Source organism: Hirsutella rhossiliensis (assembly GCF_020360975.1).
Source record: "Hirsutella rhossiliensis strain HR02 chromosome Unknown scaffold00016, whole genome shotgun sequence".
Lineage (NCBI taxonomy): Eukaryota > Fungi > Ascomycota > Sordariomycetes > Hypocreales > Ophiocordycipitaceae > Hirsutella > Hirsutella rhossiliensis.
Window position 1 is genome coordinate 1369096 of NW_025408682.1, and position 17825 is coordinate 1386920.

Consider the following 17825-nt stretch of genomic DNA (forward strand, 5'->3'; position numbering starts at 1 on the left):
CACCTCGACAGACAGAGTGCTGCACCCGAACACGCAAACGGAGCTTCGTTTTGGCAAATCATCGTCCGTCTGCGCGCTTGGCGAGTCGTTGCAATGTCCGAAAAGATGGGATGCGTGGATGCGGCGCCGTCCAAAGACCACAGCCACGACCCCGCGTCCGACTGCCTCTCGGCAGACGAGCTGAGCCCGGACGAGGACAAGAGAATCCTGCGCAAAATCGACATGTGGTGAGTGTCCAAGACTTCAGTCGTGATGTTCTTCCTCCAAGGAAACAGGGCCGTTCAACACAGCATCCCGAACTGGGCCGGTTTTCTAACGCACAAGGCGCCGCCCAGCTTGCTGCCCGTCATGGCCTTTTCCTACATGTTCCAGTTCCTCGACAAGTCGGCCCTTGGCTTCACGGCCATTATGGGCCTGCGCGAGGATCTGCGCCTCAGCGGGACCGACTTCTCGTGGGCAAGCGGCATCTACTACTTTGGCTATCTCATTGCCTCGTATCCCGCCGGCGTCATCATGGTCCGCTGGCGGGTAGGCAAGACAATTGCCGCAGCCGTGTAAGTCTAGCGAGTTCCTCATCTCAATGGCTGCGTGCGTGGCTTCGAATCGTGGACGACGAGAGTTGGGTATAGGCACACACATCTGAGGCTGTTCGGCTGCAGGGTCCTCTGGGGCGTCGTCCTCGTGCTCACGGCCACAACCACAAACGCAGCCGGCCTGCTGGCCGTCCGCTTCTTCCTCGGCGTCACCGAAGCGCCCATCGCTCCCGGGCTGACCGTCGTCGTCGCCATGTGGTACAAGCGCGCCGAGCAGCCGCTGCGACACGCGGCCTGGTATCTCGGCAACACGACAGCCGGCATCGTCGGCGGCCTCGCGGCCTACGGCATCGGCCACATCGATGGCATTGCAGCCTGGAAGGTAAGACGAGGAGACTCGTGCCGCGGTACGGGCTCTCGCCCCCTGAGGTCTCCAACGCAGCTGGCTGAGATGTGGCTGCGTTGCAGGCCGTCTTCCTCATCTTTGGGGGCACAACCGTGGCCTGGTCGGTGGGCATCTTTTGGCTGCTCCCCGACGTCCCCATGTCGGCCTGGTTTCTGACAAAGGCGGACCGCGCCAAGGCCGTTTCACGGGTGAGGGATAACATGACAGGCATCAAGAATAACGAGTTCAAGTGGCACCAGTGCCGCGAGGCGCTCCTCGATGTCCAGACGTGGTTTGTTGCGGTGATCCAGCTCTGCAGCAGCATTCCCAACGGCGGAGTGCACAGCGTATGCCCTGCACCCCCCCTCCCTCTTGTTGGTGGGCGTCGGCTGACTCTAGACAATGCTGCCGTGGTCTCGCAGTTTGGATCCATCGTCATCGAGGGCATGGGCTTCGGCCAACTCACGACGTTGCTGCTCCAGAGCGCCAGCTACCTGGTCCAGCTGGTGCTCGTGCTCGTCGGCACGGCCGGCAGCACACGCTTTCGCAACACACGGACGTACTTTATGACAGTCAACTTTGCCCTTGCCGTCGTCGGCGCCTCGCTGGTCCGACAGCGCCCGGCCGAGGACAAGTGGACGCGCTTCGCCGGGTACTGCGTGAGCATGGCCTTCAGTGCCAACTTTCCCTTGGTCATGTCCATCATGTCGGGCAACTTTGGGGGCTTCACCAAGAAGGTGACTGTCAATGCCATTGTGAGCCTCCTCATTCTTACCTCTTCGGCTGTTCCTTCAACGCTAAGCATCCCTTGTTGCGCCTCGGCAGTCCTTCATCGCCTACTGCGCAGGCAACATTGTCGGCCCGCAGCTCTTCATGGCGCGCGAGGCGCCGTCTTACACGTCGGGCTTTCTCGCCATGATGGTCTGCTTCAGCCTCGGGTTCGTGACGTGCATCGCGCTGCGGGTCTATCTGTGGCGGGAGAATCGGAGGCGGGATCGTGTGTGCGGCGTCGCGGAGGAGGGCGGCGTCGAGGGCGGCGTCATGGTGAATCTGATGGACAAGACGGACAAGCAGATAGCGCAGTTCAGATACGTCTACTAGCCCGGGTCAAAGCTGGCAGCACTGCTGGAGCTGCAACGCCGCATTGACGTGACTCGTTGCATCTCGAAACCGGCTTGAAGATTCAAGTTGGAGGTCATTGCAGACCCTAAACCCTAACCAATCCCGCCCAGTCCCGACCACCTTCCCCACCCCGCCGCCGCCTTGGTGCGTCAGCGGGCCGAGTCTCCCTCCGTTCCGTCCGCTTCCTCAGTCATCGCTCAACCTGACGCCAATCTCTAGGCCTCAAGAGTCATCGCCGTTGCGAGTTTAGCCCTTGTATCGCTCGTGCTCTTCCTCAGCAGCCTCGTTTCCAAACCCCGGCCATTCTCGACGCCGTCGCCGCCGCTTCCGATCCGACCATGACGACGACGACGTTTCCTGCCGCCGCCGGCAGCTCGCTCGCCCAACTCCTCCCGCCTAGCTGGAAATCGCAGGTGACGGCCTGGCTGGCCGAGGACACGCCGACCTTCGACTACGCCGGCTTCGTCGTCGGCGACGCCCCCCGAGTCGCCACGCTTTGGGCCAAGTCGGCCGGCATCCTGGCCGGACGGCCGTTGGTGGACGAGGTCTTTGCGCAGTGCGGCTGCGTCGTCGAGTGGCGCCTCGACGAGGGCGCAGCCGTGGCGCCGGCAGACAAGCCCGTGGCCGTGGCGACGGTCCGCGGCCCCGCGCGCGGCCTGCTGCTGGGTGAGCGGGTGGCGCTCAATGCGCTGGCCCGGTGCTCGGGCATCGCCACCCGCAGCCGCGACCTCGTGGCCAAGCTGCGCGAGGCCGGCTACACGGGCATCGTCGCCGGCACGCGCAAGACGACGCCGGGCTTCCGGTTGGTGGAAAAGTACGGCATGCTGGTGGGCGGCGCCGACACCCACCGCATGGACCTGAGCGTCATGGTCATGCTCAAGGACAACCACGTCTGGAGCCGCGGCAGCATCACCGACGCCGTCGCCGCCGCAAAGGCCGTCGCCGGCTTCGGCCTCAAGATCGAGGTCGAGGTCCAGTCCGAGGCCGAGGCCGACGAGGCCATTGCCGCCGGCGCCGACGTGGTCATGCTCGACAACTTTACCGGCGACGGCGTCCGCGTCGCTGCCCGCAACCTCAAGGAACGCTGGCGTGGCAAGAAGCACTTCTTGCTCGAGGTCTCTGGCGGCTTGAAGGCCGACAATGTGGCACCGTATGTGTGTCATGGTACGTCCCCGTCTTGTCCACGCTGCGTCTCCTCTTCCCGCGCCCTGCTTTCTCCTGGGCCACTGTTCGACGCCAGGATGTCCGTTGACCATGTGCACGCAGATGTGGACATCATCTCGACAAGCTCCATACACCAGGGCGTTCCGCACGTAGACTTTTCCTTGAAAATCGAACACTAGTGTACCGAAGACGCGGCACCGTCCTGAACCTGGAGCGTGGCATGGTTCTCTGCCTTGACTATCATCTCGCATCGTCCCCTTGTTCCCAGTCAGCCACCTTGCCCCGCCGTGAGTTCGCTTCGCCGCTTGCCATCGTTCTTGGACACCAAGAGTCCTATAAATGACCCGCTCAACTCTTGTCCGCCTCGTCCGTGACATGGGCTCCGACATCTTTGGCGTCAGCTCCCGGTCCCGAACCCTGCCGGTGGCTCAGGGGGTTCTCCTGCACGGAGGCGCCCTTGTCGTCCCCGCTGTCCGCAGAAGCGGCCGTGGCGCCGCAGCAGGGGACTAGAACGCTGGCCTCGTTGCGCTTGGACGGGACGTCGAGCGCCGGGTTGCGGGTGAAGAAGTCGGCAGGGCGCAGGTGAATCTGATGGACCTCGGCAGGCCTGGACCAGTGTCAGCTGGGTTGCTTCAAAAAAGTGAGTCGCCACTAGGGCGACGGAGTGGGAGATGGCGAGAAACTGAAAGCGAGAGAGACAAGGGCAACAAGATTTCTTACATGACCGGCCAGTCCTCAACCCGAGGGTTGTGCGTCAGGCCGTACACTGTCCAAACGACGGGACTGCTTCTTCTGCCAGCGTCGTCGCCTTGGCCGCGATGCTGCGCCTCGGCCGAGGCCCCGTTGCTCGCCTCCTCGCCCGCCTCGGTGAACCAGTCTCCTCGCTTGACCATGGCAGCCACGCCGCGCTGCTCGCCGCAGCTCTGGTTGGTGAACTCGCCGGCGGCCCAGAACTCGCCGTCGCGGAAGCCGGTGACCCAGGCGTCGTGCCGGGCGAAGGGGGCGCGCCTGGCCAGGACGCTGTCCTCGTCGGCCAGCATCATCTGGGTGGCCGGGGCGACGAGCTTGTAGCCGACGTTTTTGCCCGAGAAATCGTTCTTCTTGTGGGCGTTTTCGAGGCGCAGCATCCGGTTGAGGCGCGGCTCGGCATCGACCCAGGTGGCGCGGTCGACGGGGGTGCGGCAGACATTGTAGAGGTTGCCGTAGGGGTTCTTCTGCGGGTCCATCTTTGCGCCGCGGCTCTCCTCGACGACGACGCGCGAGTCGCCCGGGCGGTACGAGTCGATGGCGGGATCGATGCGGGCGGCAAAGATGTGCTGGTGGTTCTGGGCGAGGATGCCGGGGCCGACGACGTTGCCGTAGTCGCTCGTCTTGCCGTCGTCGATGGCGACGACGCTGACGATGCCCGTGGCGCGCGTCTCGAGGGTGATTGCGCCGGCCAGGTCGAGCTTGAAGGCCAGCACATACTCGTAGTTGGCCAGGGTGCAGACGAACTGGACGACGAGCTCGCGGGCGCGGGCGACGACGGCGCGGGCGGTGCGGAAGTTTGTGTGCTTCCACAGCAGGCCGGCGTCCTGCTCGTGCAGGCAGACGACCGACTTGGCGCGCGTGGGCGAGCCGTCGGGCGCAGCCAGCCAGGCGTCGAAGTAGTGGATGGCGCCCAGGCAGTCACAGCCGAGTTTGAGGCTATTCGCGGCGCGGCCGACGCCCCCGTCGCCGAAGTCAAAGGCCTGCTTGCGGTGGAAGGGCGGGCGCGGGTCGGCGTAGGGCACCGTCAGCTCGCTGTAGCTGAGGCGGTATGCCACGGGCCGGTGGTCGAAGCACACGTCGTGCAGCACGGCGCCCTCGCGCGGCGTGAAGCCGAGCCGGAAGCGCCACCGCTGCCACTCGACCAGGCCGTCGGCGTGGGCGACAAAGGACGCGCCCTCGGGCTGGACCACGTTGAGGGGCCTGAGGTCGGTCCGCGGCGGCTGGTCCAGCAGCTCCGGGACGTACTCGGCGGGCCGCGAGCGCGTAAACAGCGGTTTGGGCTGCTGCTGCTGCTGCTGCCGCGTCTTCGTTTCCGGCTCGAGAGCGTCGCCGGAGCCGCCCGTGGCCAGGCGGTCGATGCGGATCACCTGCTGCGAGACCCAGTCGATGATGGGGATGATGGGGATCGGGTAGGCGTAGTGGTTGGTGTCTGGGTTGTTGCGCGAGGCGTCGCGGGCGAAGACGAGGCCCTGCATGTAGCGCGGGTTCTGGTCGGCGGTCCCGCCGTACGGCCACGGGTCGACGGTGATGCGGAAGCCGTCGGGCAGGGCAAAGCCGGCCATGGCGTCCTTGAAGAGCTGCGAGTTGACGACGATGGCCTCGCACTGGCCAAACTCGCCGCTGCCGACGCCGTCAGCCGCACGCACCCTTGGGCGAACACACTCTCCTTCGCTGCTACTTACACGGTAAAGTACGGGTATGAAAACTCATCGGCCGAGCGGCGCGCCACGACCCGGCCGGTCCCGAGGTCCACCACGGCGCGGGTGTGGACGGGCCGCGACCCGGCGTCGACGACGTCGTACTCGACAATGGCCTGGCGCGGCGGGCGGGCGGGCGGCTCACGGTGGCCCCCGGTCAGGGCGGCGGCGGCATGCTCGGCCTCGAGAAAGGGGACCAGGTCGGCCTTGCGCGGCTCGTCGAGGTGGACGGCGCGGAAGTAGAGCGACTGGCGGGCGCCGTGGAGGCCGACGACGGCGTCGCGCGCGGCGATGCACTCCTGCCGCAACAGCGGGGCCAGCGGGTGCGGCGGGTGCGGCGGGTGCGGCGGGTGCGGCGGCGAGCTCGTCGACATGGTGTGTCGGGGCCGGCGGCGGACGGCGATGCAGCGAGCTGTCCGACGAGCTTTCCGACGAGCTTTCCGACGAGCTTTCCGACGAGCTGTCCGAGGCGGAGGAAGCGGGCGTGTGGCAGCAACGCGAGGGCGGTTTACAGTTCCAAGTATAAAAAGCAAGCCGAACAACAAGGCACGCCCGAGTCGACTTTTACCATGACATCACCCGGCCAGGCTACTCCGCACAGGGCGGGCGAGAGGGTCCGATGATTATTATATACATGACGGTCCTCCAGCTGGCGTGGGAGCGGAAGCGGGCCGTTGGACGTGGCGTGCGGAGAAGACAGAAGTGAGGGCCGTCAGCGTCCGGGACAGCCGAGGGCCCTATCGGCTCCGCTCTCGCCTCCTCGCACATGGACGAAGCCATCATGTCTTGTGTGCAAACATGGAGCCCAACGCTTTGTCGTCTCCTGCTGTGTGTCAGTGAGCAATGTCGCCTTTCTTGGCTTCATTTTCTTCACCACTCCGCGAGCTATCGCGTGCACGGAGGTCGGCTTGCTCGGTTGGGCACTGGACGTACAGAACAGCATCACCGTGACGTGGTCTGTCCTCCGCTCGACGTCGCCGACCTGCGGCTCCCGCGCTGGTCCAATCAAGCGCTCCGGGAGTGCCTCTCGGCGCGGGCGTCGGACCATCGTGGGGGCTGACATGTAGCCAAGACTGGCAAACAGATGCAGCTCGGCAGGCAATACAGCTGCAAGAGGCCAGAGGGGGAGAAGCGACCGAGACACAAGGGCCACGTACATCAAGGCCCAGTCGTTGGACAAATGTCATTGTGCGATGGAGGGACCTGGCCAGCTTCCCTCGTCGGCGGATCCAACGACTCGCTCGTTTGCTGCAGGACGTGGGCGACCGAGAAAGGCCGAGGTCCGATTACAAGGCTTGTCAGCGCGCCAAGAGCCGGCAGGGCTCAACACGATGCGGAGCAGAGAGAGAGGCTGGGGGCGCTGGGCTATTCCCGTCGAGGATAGCGTCCAAGAGCGACTTTCCGCAGGCTTGAATTGAAGCCTGTAGGAATAGCAAGTGCGGATAGCAAGTGCGGATAGAGTGTGTGACAATACGGTAGGCCCGAGGCTCTTCCGCACACATGGCCGTTGGGCACGGTGCCTCGTCCCGGCCAATCACGTCTTTTCTCTTCGGCCGACTTGCCGTCCGGACCGCGCGGCAACCGGCCGTTGGCACAGAAGCCTCCCGGCATCGCAGCAGCCGGCGCCGGGCTGAGGGACACGGGGCCACTCGTCTCTTCCGGTGCAGCCGTCTTCGGGTCCCAAAGCTGCCAGCAGCTTCCCTCGGGTCATTCTTCTCCTCCGATGGCCAGGGGCTATTATAACTTGCTGCGTTCCTGGCATAGAAACTGACTGGCGGCCTCGCTCGCTAGTTCGGACAAGATCTACCAATATGCCAAAACTACGGCCCCGTATTTCATACTCTCCTGACTCAGTGTATTCGCCGACAGGAACAAGATTGAAAGGGAAGCGTCTTTTTCTCTTATCGCCCCCCCCCTCCCCCCTGTCCCTCGATTCATCCTTCTGGGCCCTGCATGATGCGCGAGTGGCCGAGTCGACGATGGCTTCGGACCAGGGAGCCGAAGTCTGTGCAGCTGGTCTTTTACGGGGTAAGGGAGGGGGGCTGACGCAGGGACCGAGGCCGAGAGGCTTGTCTGGTCTCGAGCAGGACTTCGGACTTTATTGGATGCGCAAAAGTCAATCAACCAGGCCGAGGGAGAGCAATGGTCCCAAATGTGTTACAGGGCCCACCCCTGCAGCGGGCCGCGTCTCTGCATCGTGTCATTTCTTCTTTTTTGCCCTGCTGGTGGAAGTCGAGACGTCGTCGGAAGCGACCTGCAATGCGGACTCAACCTCCGGTAGGCTGACGAGGGGGCCAAGACATGGGATGCGCTTCCCGTCGGCGAATGATTCAGTCGTCGGGTCTGCCACGGGGCTTACACGACTCGAGGGGCGCATTGACAGGACGAATCAGGGCGGGGAAAGCCTCGTCGTCTCGTTTTTTTCTCTCGTCGCCTAGCCAGGCTGCACGGCCATGACATGGTTGGGAATCGCTATTATGCATGCCTACGCGCACGTGCATGGGAGGACCATCTGTGTATGCTTGACCGGCCACCTGTGTTCACGCTTCTCGTCGAGGTGGGATATGAAGGCCGCGTGCACCGGACGATGCTGTGGAAGAAGACGAACGCTTGTTGGGCGATCCATTTGGGCGGCGGTGCGCGGAACCTCGTACTGTGCCCAAGTATGGATACGGATACGGATATGGCGATGGCGGCGGCCTTCCTTGCCAGCCATGGATGGCTCTCTCTCTCTCCCCCCCCCCTTTGGCAAGCGTGAGAGAGGTGCAAGCACGCGAGGCGAGTGAAACGCCGGCGGCGGATGATGCGCCGACTGGCCCATAATAGAGTATGCGCACTACAGAGGAGCTAGAGAGTTGGAGCGAGGGGAAGAAAGGGAAAGAGAGAGGGAAAGAGAGGGTCGTGGTGGTGCCTCATTCCTGTGACCCACCCCTTGTTTTTTTGCGTATTAGTTTGCTCGCATTCCTCGCTCTAGTTATTCCTCGCTCTGTTCCTCACTCTATTCCTCACTCTATTCCTCACTCTATTCCTCACTCTATTCCTCACTCTATTCCTCACTCTGTTCCTCGCTCGTCCTGTCTCTCTCTCTCCTTGGCCGACGCAACCACCCTCTTTTGCATCCTTCTTGTTGACCTCCTTCCTGTCTGCCCGCCTGCCTACGGTACTGTACCGCTCCGTACCTACTGCGCTCCCTCTTTTCATCACACGACTCTGCTATATGTAGCCTGGCCAAGACCCTCTCTTTCTCTCTCTCCTGCCGTCTTATCCATACGAAGCATCCGATCCTGGGCGCCATTGCCTGTTCTGGGCACTACCCTCTGGCCCTTATTTTTAGCTCTCGTCACCAAACTCTGGCCCCCGGTCGTCGTCGGCGTCGTCGTCATCTTCAGCAGCGGCTTTGCTCCGCCTCTGCCGTCCGTGCATCCGCCCGCGCCGGCCCCTAAAAGTTTACAGCATCCACAGCCGCAAGCCGTTGTATTTATCCTTCTGTTCGTTCCTTCCTTGCTTCCCTCTCGCTTCGCTTGATCCACCCCGCGCCCCTCCTCCAATCTCGCTCGCGCCTCGGCAGCCGCCTCGCCATTGGCTCATTCCGTGCTCGAAACCGCGGATCCCTGCCGAAGAAAAGCTTCATTGGGGAAAAAAAGAAAAAAACATCTGCCTTGTTGTCCGCCAGCACGCACCCCCGACAAGACTGTCTCGTGCATCATCGCATCGCCAACATCGCCAACATCGCCTGCCTGCGACCGACGACGGCGGTGACTCTCGATGCCCACGTCGCTCTAGCCCCCCGCTGCATTCGTCAAGCGAGCCAGCCTCGGCTCCACGACGGCTTGGCTTGACCGACGCGTCTCGCCAACCTTTCTTTTTTCCTCTTCTGCCTCGCAGCGCCCTCCTCGTTCGCCGCCATGCTCAACTCCCGCCGCGCCCTGGCTGCGGCCGCCACCCTGCTCGCCCTCTTCTTCTTCGTCTCCCGAAGCCATGAGACGCCCTCGATCCTCACGTCTCAGCGCGCCCACACGCCCGCAAAGCCCGGCTCCGCCGCCGCCGCCGCTGTCGCCGGACACGCCGTCCACACGTGGTCCGCCGGCCGCGCCGCTCCCCAGAAGCCTATGATGGACATGTCGCGCCTGTCGACGTACAACAAGCTCGCCTACGCCTTCCCCTACGACGTCGAGGCAAAGTTCCCCGCCTACATCTGGCAGACGTGGAAGACGACGCCCGTCGACGAGAGCTTCCAGTTCCGCGAGCAAGAGTCGTCGTGGACCGAGCAGCACCCGGGCTTCATACACGAGGTCATCTCCGACGACGTGGCCAAGAGCCTCCTCGGCCTCCTCTACGCCTCGGTCCCCGAGGTCCTCGAGGCCTACCACGCCCTCCCCCTGCCCGTCCTCAAGGCCGACTTCTTCCGCTACCTCATCCTCCTTGCCCGCGGCGGCATCTACTCCGACATTGACACCTACGCCATCAGGAGTGCCATCGACTGGATCCCCGCCGAGATCCCCCGCGAGACCATTGGCCTCGTCATCGGCATCGAGGCCGACCCCGACCGCCCCGACTGGGCCCAGTGGTACAGCCGCCGCATCCAGTTTTGCCAGTGGACCATCCAGAGCAAGCCCGGCCACCCGGTCCTGCGCGACGTCGTCAGCCGCATCACCAACCACACCCTGACCCTGAAGCGCTCCGGCGAACTGGCCGGCATGGTCGGCAAAAACGTCATCGAGTTTACCGGGCCCGCCGTCTGGACAGACACCATCATGGCCTACTTCAACGACGACCGCTACTTTGACATGAAGGACAGCACGGGCCTCATTGACTGGCACAACTTTACCGGCATCGACGCGAGCACCCGCATCGGCGACGTCGTCGTCCTGCCCATTACCAGCTTTTCGCCCGGCGTCGACCAGATGGGTGCCAAGGACTACGAGGACCCCATGGCTTTTGTCAAGCACGACTTCGAGGGTGAGTTTGGTGTTTCCCCCCCTTGCCCAGTACTTGTAGGTGTCCTGACCCGGCGTATAGGCACATGGAAGCCGGAAAGCGAGAGGCACATTGGCGAGCAAAAACCCGAGGCAACCAAATCGCCGTGATGCCGTGCGCGACGCAACGGCACGACCATGACTTTATGCCCAGGCACGGCACCCTAGCTGCCGATCCGTCCCGTGGCGTCGAGCGCCCCGCTCACGACCTCGGGACGCCTCCCGACTCGAGCCGTCTCTCTCCTCTCGGCCTCGCAGGCGCTGGGGACGAACGGGTGGTCGGCAGCCGTCGTTGGGACTGCCGTGTCACGATATTATTTCCGCCATTTTACATGGCTTGCATACCTCACCCCAGTCGTGGAAGCAATGCTCCTCGACCTTTCCGAGTGACGTGCGCCGTGGGGTCGCACTGGCAAAGGCAGCCGGGTCACGGATGGATAGATGGCCGTGTCTATGGACTAGATTTGTGGTGGGGGTGTTTTTTCTTCTCTTTTCCATTTTGTTTCTCATGATTGTTTTACCACATCGTTCTAGGGCATGGAAGCACAAGACGACTATATGCATGGCCAGCGACTCGATAGAGATGTCCGCGGCACCGGCGCGCGTGATTTTTTTTTTCAGGGGCGGTACGAGTAGAAGGGAAAGGGGGGAAAGTGGTATCCGTACTCGGTATGAGGATCGACGATGTTTGATAGGCACGCGCGTGTTGATTCGGCCTGCAGCGATGGGAGCGAACTGCCAAGCTGCGGGTGCGGGTGGAGAATCAAAGGGAGGTCTCTCGACCTGGGGCCAATGTCAAGCCATGGAAGCACCGCATTTGTCCTCACGAATGCTCGTCGGTGGAGACGAGTCAGTGGCCGGCTGGGTGTTACGGAGTGCTTTCACCCTGGTCCTAGCAATCACACACCGAGAGTCGGCTGAAGGAGCAGCGGAGGCGGGCACGGAAGCGCGGAGCCAAGCTCTTTTCCCACGCGTGTCCTCGGGCTTTGGTCTGGGGTGTTGTGCGACGTTGCTTTCGTAGGTACTGTAATTACGTGTACAGTATGTGCGTATGCGCTGGCATTGGCCCGGAGCAACGGGCTGAGGAGACAGACGCCTGTATTCTTTGAAAGATAACAAACAGAGCGTCGCATACGGTATTCGCCCCTTTGCTGGCGCCGTTGTCCAACCTTCCAATCGGAGCGGTGCGGCGGCTGCATCTGGCTTGCTGCAAGGTACTCAATGCCCTGGTGGGCCGTCGAGGCAGCGCCCACGGAGAACATGCCCCGTTCTGGTAGATGATAACTTAACACAGTGACCTCTCCGGGCTTGGCGATATGCACATACAGTACATACGACTTCTGCAGTGCTGCGGCACGGGGACCACGCCATCGTCACCTCGAGCGTGACGCAAAGGTAGCCCGATACGTACAGTACAGCTAAGCCGCGCCCCTCATCCTCCTCCCCCCGCACCCCCCGTCCCCCAGTTCTTCCCCCACAGTTCGCTATAGCTTCACTTTTTGCTTCCCCCGCGCGCTGATACGCGTCTCCTGTGAAGAGAAACTCAACCCCCCCCCCCCCCCCCCCCAAGCGACGTTTATTTTCCGCCCTTGGCTTTGATACGCGGGCTGGCTGGTTGGTTGGCCGGGATAGATAGGTAGGCGGGGGATGCGGCTCCCGACAACATGTCCCCGCGGCGGCGCGGGGCGCGTGCTGCTGCTGCGCGGCGGCGCGGCGTGCGGACGACGGCGGGCGGTGTCGTCGGCGGCGGCTGGTGCCGAGAGATTGAGTATTCGCTGGGGGCCGGGTGAGGTATGTCGTGCGTCTCTGAGCTGGCCCTGTCTGCGGCGTCGGGGTGCCGGGCGTGCAGGACATCTAAGCCAACGTCCCATCTCCCCCCCTCACCCACCGTGCACAAACTACACGATAGCCTCACCTCAAACACCCCACCCCGCTAACCACTAAACCTCCCCACCAGCCGCCGCTCTACACCGGCACCATCGCGGACCACTTCGCCGCCACGGTCGCGCAGCACGGCGACCGCCCCGCCGTCATCGCGCGGGCGCCGCGCGGCGAGGACCAAGGCGACGCGGAGACGACGCTGACGTACCACGGGCTCGACGTCGCCTCCAACCGCCTGGCCGCGTCGCTCGCATCGCTCGGCGTCGCCGCCGGCGAGCGCGTGGCCGTCTCCCTCGGCAACGCGCCCGAGTTCGCCACCCTCACCTACGCCCTCTACAAGCTCGGCGCCGTCCTCGTGCCCCTCAACCCGGCCCTGTCGCCCGCCCAGGTCGTCGCCGCCCTGCGCCACCTCGACGCCCGTGTCCTCGTCGTTGCCGCCGTCGCCGACCTGGCGTATAAGCCGGCGCGCGGTCGGTGTAATCGCCCTCTCGTCGCTGCTGTCACGGCGGCCGGCGAGGGGGGTGGCGATGGGGGGGGGTTGGGCGGGGAGAGGGTGCGCAGCGAGGCGGTCCCGTCGCTTCGTCATGTCGTCGTCGTTGATAACCGTGCCCTTCATCGCGGCCACGACCCCGGCGCGTCGTCCAGCGACGACCGCTGGCGCATCCACGACAGCCGCGGCGCCCTCGTCTCCTACGACGCGCTCCTCGGCCAGGGCTCCGCCGGGGCCGTGGTCCCCTCGCGGCCGCTGTCGCCGTCGGACACCATCAACATCCAGTTCACGTCCGGGACCACGTCGACGCCCAAGGCGGCCATGCTGACGCACACGTCCATCCTCAACAACGGCGCCCTCATCGCCGGGCGCATGGGCCTCGACGCCGCGGACCGCATCGTCGTGCCGCCGCCGCTCTTCCACTGCTTCGGCTCCGTCCTCGGCTACATGGCCACGGCCTCGGCCGGCGCCGCCATCCTGTTCCCCAGCCCGGCCTTTGACCCCGTCGCCACGCTGCGCATGTGCGTCGACCACGCCGCCACGGGCCTCTACGGCGTCACCACCATGCTCGTCGCCGTCCTCGACGCCCTCGACCGCCCGGGCGTCCTCGACCACCGCCGCCGCAGCCGCACCCCCCTCGCCGCTCACCTCCGCAAGGGCATCGTCGCCGGCAGCAGCGTGCCCGAGTCGCTCATGCGCGACATCTACCGCCGCCTCGGCCTCGCCGACGCCGTCATCTGCTACGGCATGACCGAGACCAGCCCCGTCAGCTGCATGACGACGCCCTCCGACCCGCCGGCCAAGCGCACCTCGTCCGTCGGCCGCCCCATGCCCCACACCGCCGTCAAGATCGTCTCCCCCACCGACCGCTCCGTCATCCAGCCCCTCAACACCCGCGGCGAGCTCGCCGCCGCCGGCTACCTCGTCATGGAGGGCTACTACGGCGACCCGGCCCGCACCGCCGCCGTCCGCGTGCGCGAGCCCGACCCGGACGGCGGGTCCACCGTCTGGATGTACTCGGGCGACGAGGCCGTCATGGACGACGACGGCTACGTCTCCATCACCGGCCGCATCAAGGACCTCATCATCCGCGGCGGCGAGAACATCCACCCGCTCGACATTGAAAACTGCCTCTTCCAGCTGCCCGGCGTCCAGGAAGCCAGCGTCCTCGGCCTCCCGGACGACCGCCTCGGCGAGTCCGTCGCCGTCTTCATCATCCCTGCCCGCGGCTGGGCGACGTCCGACCAAGGCGGCGCCCACGACATCGGCAAAGACGCCGACACTCGCCCGTCGGATGACGGCAGCCCCAGCCAAGGGACGCTGACCAAGGACCGCGTCCGCGACTGGGTGCGCTCCCACCTGTCGAGCCACCTGGTGCCCAAGCACGTCTTCTGGGCAAGCGAGTTCCCAAAGACGGCGAGCGGCAAGATTCAAAAGTTTAAACTGCGCGACACGGCCACCGAGGCGTTGAAGGCCGAGGGCTGACGAGGCCCACGCACGTGAACTACTACATGGACACAAACATTGGCATATGCATACTGTCTGACTAGCTACTGTATGTACAAAGCACGAGTATTCGTACAAAGGACGGGCATTCGTATAATTCTCAGCACACACTGTCTGTCGTGTCTGCGCATATCCTGGTCATGCATACAACCCGCGGCAAGCCCGTTTCCGACGTGCATGGGCGGCAAGCCAGCCAGCCTCCGTCGCTGCGTGAAAAAACGCACGTCTGTTTCAGCCATTTCAAACTCGGGCCTCCTCCAGCCTGTGCACAATAGTCCTCGTCCAAGCATGGTGTCGGCTCGCGCCCAGGCCGTGGCTATATTCTGCCGAGTACGGAGTAGTAGTAAAGGAGAAGAAACATCAAGAACCCCAGATCATTTCATGAGTAAGCTGCTTCTCAGCCAAGGCAACAAGCCAATCGTCCGATCGTCTAGTAAGAAGGGGGGACATCGCCTGCGCAAGAAAGAAGCCCTCCTCCGCCCAGAAGGGCCTATCCGATGCCCCCGAGCGCGCTGCCAGGCCCGAAAATTCCAGTTCTCAGGTACCATTCAAGGCACGGCCAAACAACCCCAGGATGAGTCCAGACAATCAAAGGGAGCAAACAGAAAAAGAGCACACCCAAGCAGCGCTCGACGGGGGGCGGCGCAACAGAAGAGCCAGAGAACGCAGCGCAAGGGCCAAGCACGCAATTCGCGCAACTGCCCGTTCGCCCTCACTCGACTTGCTTCTCGCATCCGATGCGCCCGAGCAACTCCTTTCGATCGCTGTGCCCCGGCAGGCTCACCCCCGAGCTGTTGGCCTGACGCTTAACCCCGGTCCGGCGCTCCCAGCCCTTGAGGTCCAGCGCCTCGACGCCAACCTCCTCCTCGAGCGGCTGTGCTTCCTCGTAGACAAACTCGTCGTCCACTTCCTCCTCCTCGTCCTCCTCCTCCTCGCCCTCGTCGTCGCTCCGCGTGTCCTCGGCACCGTCTCCGCGAATGACCTTGATGGCCACGCGGACAATCATGGTGAACCAGATGATGGTGATGAGCTGCAGCAAAAGGAGCGGAGTGAGAAAAGCCCACTTCACGGTGTGGTTGAAGCAGACGCGGCCGGTCGGGCTGAGGAACGGTTCGATGAGGTAGTACAGGCCCGGTGGAGCGTCCTCGGGCCCGACGAGGTTGGAATTCGGACCACTGTAGCACCCTAGCGAGATGATGTTCGGCGCATGTGCGTACACGGACCAGCACACCAACACGTAAAAGACGTGGCGGGCCACGAACCACGACAACATAAAGACGCCAAAAGCGACGTCACAAAGGGTGTTGTAGCCGGTGTACTTGAGACACTTGGCGACCTGCGGTTTGACGGTCAGCATGCACGCCATTGCCGGCTCGCCATGAATCCCATGGCGCCTCGACCGGGCGAGCTTACGGGGAAGAATAGATCCACAACGTCCATGATGACGAGGATATAGTTGCCGATGCGGGTGAAGCTGTAGCAGTAGCATGAGGAGATGAGGGCCGTGGTGATAATGTGGTGGCTAAACATTTGCCAGTGGTCCTTGCGCCGGTCCTCGATGTTAATGACGATGATCTGTTGCAGCCAAAAGGCCCACTGCGCCAGGATGTAACCCTTGGTCAGGCCGTTTATCTCTCTGTCGGGCCAGTCGGTCCAAAACTCCCTCATGTTGAGGAAGTAGGGCGAAGTGCAATAGATGTACTAGATTGCCCGTGTCAGCACCGACCTCGGAAGCTGCGCAGCACAAAGCAGAGGCGCCATACCATGCCGAGGGTCCAAAAGACGCTGTAGTAAAGCAGCAGCCAGGCCTGCTCGCTGAAGCGAGTCAAGATCTTACGCTTGGCGACGCCCTGGAGTCTGGCGAAGGGTGCCAAGACGTATTCCATGGTGCCGGCGCGCAGGCCGGTGAAGAGAACGATGCAAAAGGTGAGGAAGTAGGCGTCGTCGAAGCCGATGCCATATTTTTCCGTTTCTTGGTTGTAGTAGGCGAGGTGGAAGAACTTGCGCGTGTGTGTCCTTGCTTTAGGGATGAAGCCGTGGGCTAGGAATAGAAGAGCGAGGAGGTTAAAGGAGAGGCCTGTTGGGCGAGAAGCGCAAGGTCAGCGTTTGCGGGAGACGCGTTGGAGGAGCAAGGGGTAGAGAGAGCATAAGGCCACCTCGCGCATCGATCTCTCCTTTGTCGACCCGGGCGTCCAAGGCCGGGAGACACGAATTGTCGAAGCAACATGGCATCATGTTCTCGGCCAAGAAGTTCCCATGGCTTGGCTGCCTCGGAAGACGAAGAGGACGGTGGAGGGGACAAGAGACGGACCTATTTGGTTCTCCACAAACCAGCGCGCCAGGTGCCTCCAGGTGCCGTCGTCCTTGCGCTTGAGTCTCCGGACGAGGACGACATTGCTGCCGGAAGTCTGCATGTACAAGGGGCCGTTCATGTTTGGGTTGCTGGAGCCCGTCTTGAGCTGCAATCGCGCAGCAGACTTGGCGGCGCCGACAGCGGCCCTGTCCATGGGGGGCGACGAGTCGCGGTGGTCCGAGTCGCTCATGGTTCGGTCGGATTCGGCGGCGGCGGCGAGTGAGAGGGGAGAGAAAGAGGAGAGAAAGAGGAGAGCTGGAATTGGGCGGTTGAACCTCTGCTTCTGCCTCGTTCCGCCACGGCGAGGGTTTCTCGTAGGAGGAGGAATAGAGGAAACGGGAGGTTGGCGAATGCTTTGTACCGAGTACGTCGAGAGGGTACGGGAGACCAGGAGGTACGGATAGGGCTTTGGCGGTGGACGCCGACGGGGGGGCCTGTGGCGGGGGTCCGCGCCTTCTGGTTGGCGGAGAGCGGGGAGGTCGGTTAAAAAACCAAAAAAAAAAAAAGTGACAGCTACTGCCACCTGTGTCGTTTGAGTCCGGAGACGAGGTACGGGGTACACGTAGTCGGTACCTTGGGGGAGGTGACGGACGAAGCCAACGTGAAACTGCGAATGGAGGGGACGAAAAGGGCGCTGCACCGCGGCGATGGGCGAGAGTCGGAGCAAAAAGAGTCGACTCTCCCCAGAGAGGCGACGACGGACGAGAAGAAGATGTCGGTGTACATGGTGAGGTTTTGTGTGTCTGCATGTGTCTTGGATGGTGGCTTTGCACATGCAGCAAGTATCTTTTTGCACTCATACAGTGCCCAAAGCGACTTTTGCTTGTCGCCGGTGTACCGTGCGCAAACTGTGCAAGTGCCTTTAAGCTGGTGGAGAAGATTTGAGACAGATCACCACCAGAGACACGTTGGCAAGTTGGGTTCCGACTAGGTACAGTAGGTAGTGGGTACCTATCTAGCTGGAGTAC

General features: G+C 63.2%; 5 protein-coding genes across 5 annotated transcripts; 3 read left to right on the plus strand and 2 right to left on the minus strand.

Moving 5' to 3' along the window:
* Positions 1-93: 93 nt before the first annotated feature.
* HRG_10696 (major facilitator superfamily domain-containing protein) lies at positions 94-3383 on the plus strand (the record flags this gene model as incomplete). The annotated part of the gene is made up of 9 exons (XM_044869166.1): positions 94-227; positions 276-554; positions 660-915; positions 1002-1265; positions 1341-1673; positions 1744-2000; positions 2151-2184; positions 2322-3204; positions 3307-3383. 9 exons carry the CDS (start codon positions 94-96, stop codon positions 3381-3383), a joined length of 2517 nt encoding a protein of 838 aa, XP_044715908.1.
* Positions 3384-3552: 169 nt separating this feature from the next.
* On the minus strand, positions 3553-6025 carry HRG_10697 (copper amine oxidase, enzyme domain-containing protein; the record flags this gene model as incomplete). Its single annotated transcript, XM_044869167.1, has 4 exons — positions 3553-3811; positions 3925-5154; positions 5200-5574; positions 5637-6025. 4 exons carry the CDS (start codon positions 6023-6025, stop codon positions 3553-3555), a joined length of 2253 nt encoding a protein of 750 aa, XP_044715909.1.
* Positions 6026-9556: 3531 nt separating this feature from the next.
* Positions 9557-10738, plus strand: HRG_10698 (glycosyltransferase sugar-binding containing DXD motif domain-containing protein; the record flags this gene model as incomplete). Its single annotated transcript, XM_044869168.1, has 2 exons — positions 9557-10610; positions 10671-10738. The coding sequence occupies 2 exons, from the start codon at positions 9557-9559 to the stop codon at positions 10736-10738; spliced, it is 1122 nt and encodes a 373-aa protein (XP_044715910.1).
* Positions 10739-12274: 1536 nt separating this feature from the next.
* On the plus strand, positions 12275-14483 carry HRG_10699 (AMP-binding enzyme domain-containing protein; the record flags this gene model as incomplete). Its single annotated transcript, XM_044869169.1, has 2 exons — positions 12275-12418; positions 12585-14483. 2 exons carry the CDS (start codon positions 12275-12277, stop codon positions 14481-14483), a joined length of 2043 nt encoding a protein of 680 aa, XP_044715911.1.
* Positions 14484-15216: 733 nt separating this feature from the next.
* Positions 15217-17047, minus strand: HRG_10700 (TLC domain-containing protein; the record flags this gene model as incomplete). The annotated part of the gene is made up of 5 exons (XM_044869170.1): positions 15217-15534; positions 15592-15840; positions 15918-16205; positions 16268-16581; positions 16816-17047. 5 exons carry the CDS (start codon positions 17045-17047, stop codon positions 15217-15219), a joined length of 1401 nt encoding a protein of 466 aa, XP_044715912.1.
* Positions 17048-17825: the final 778 nt, after the last annotated feature.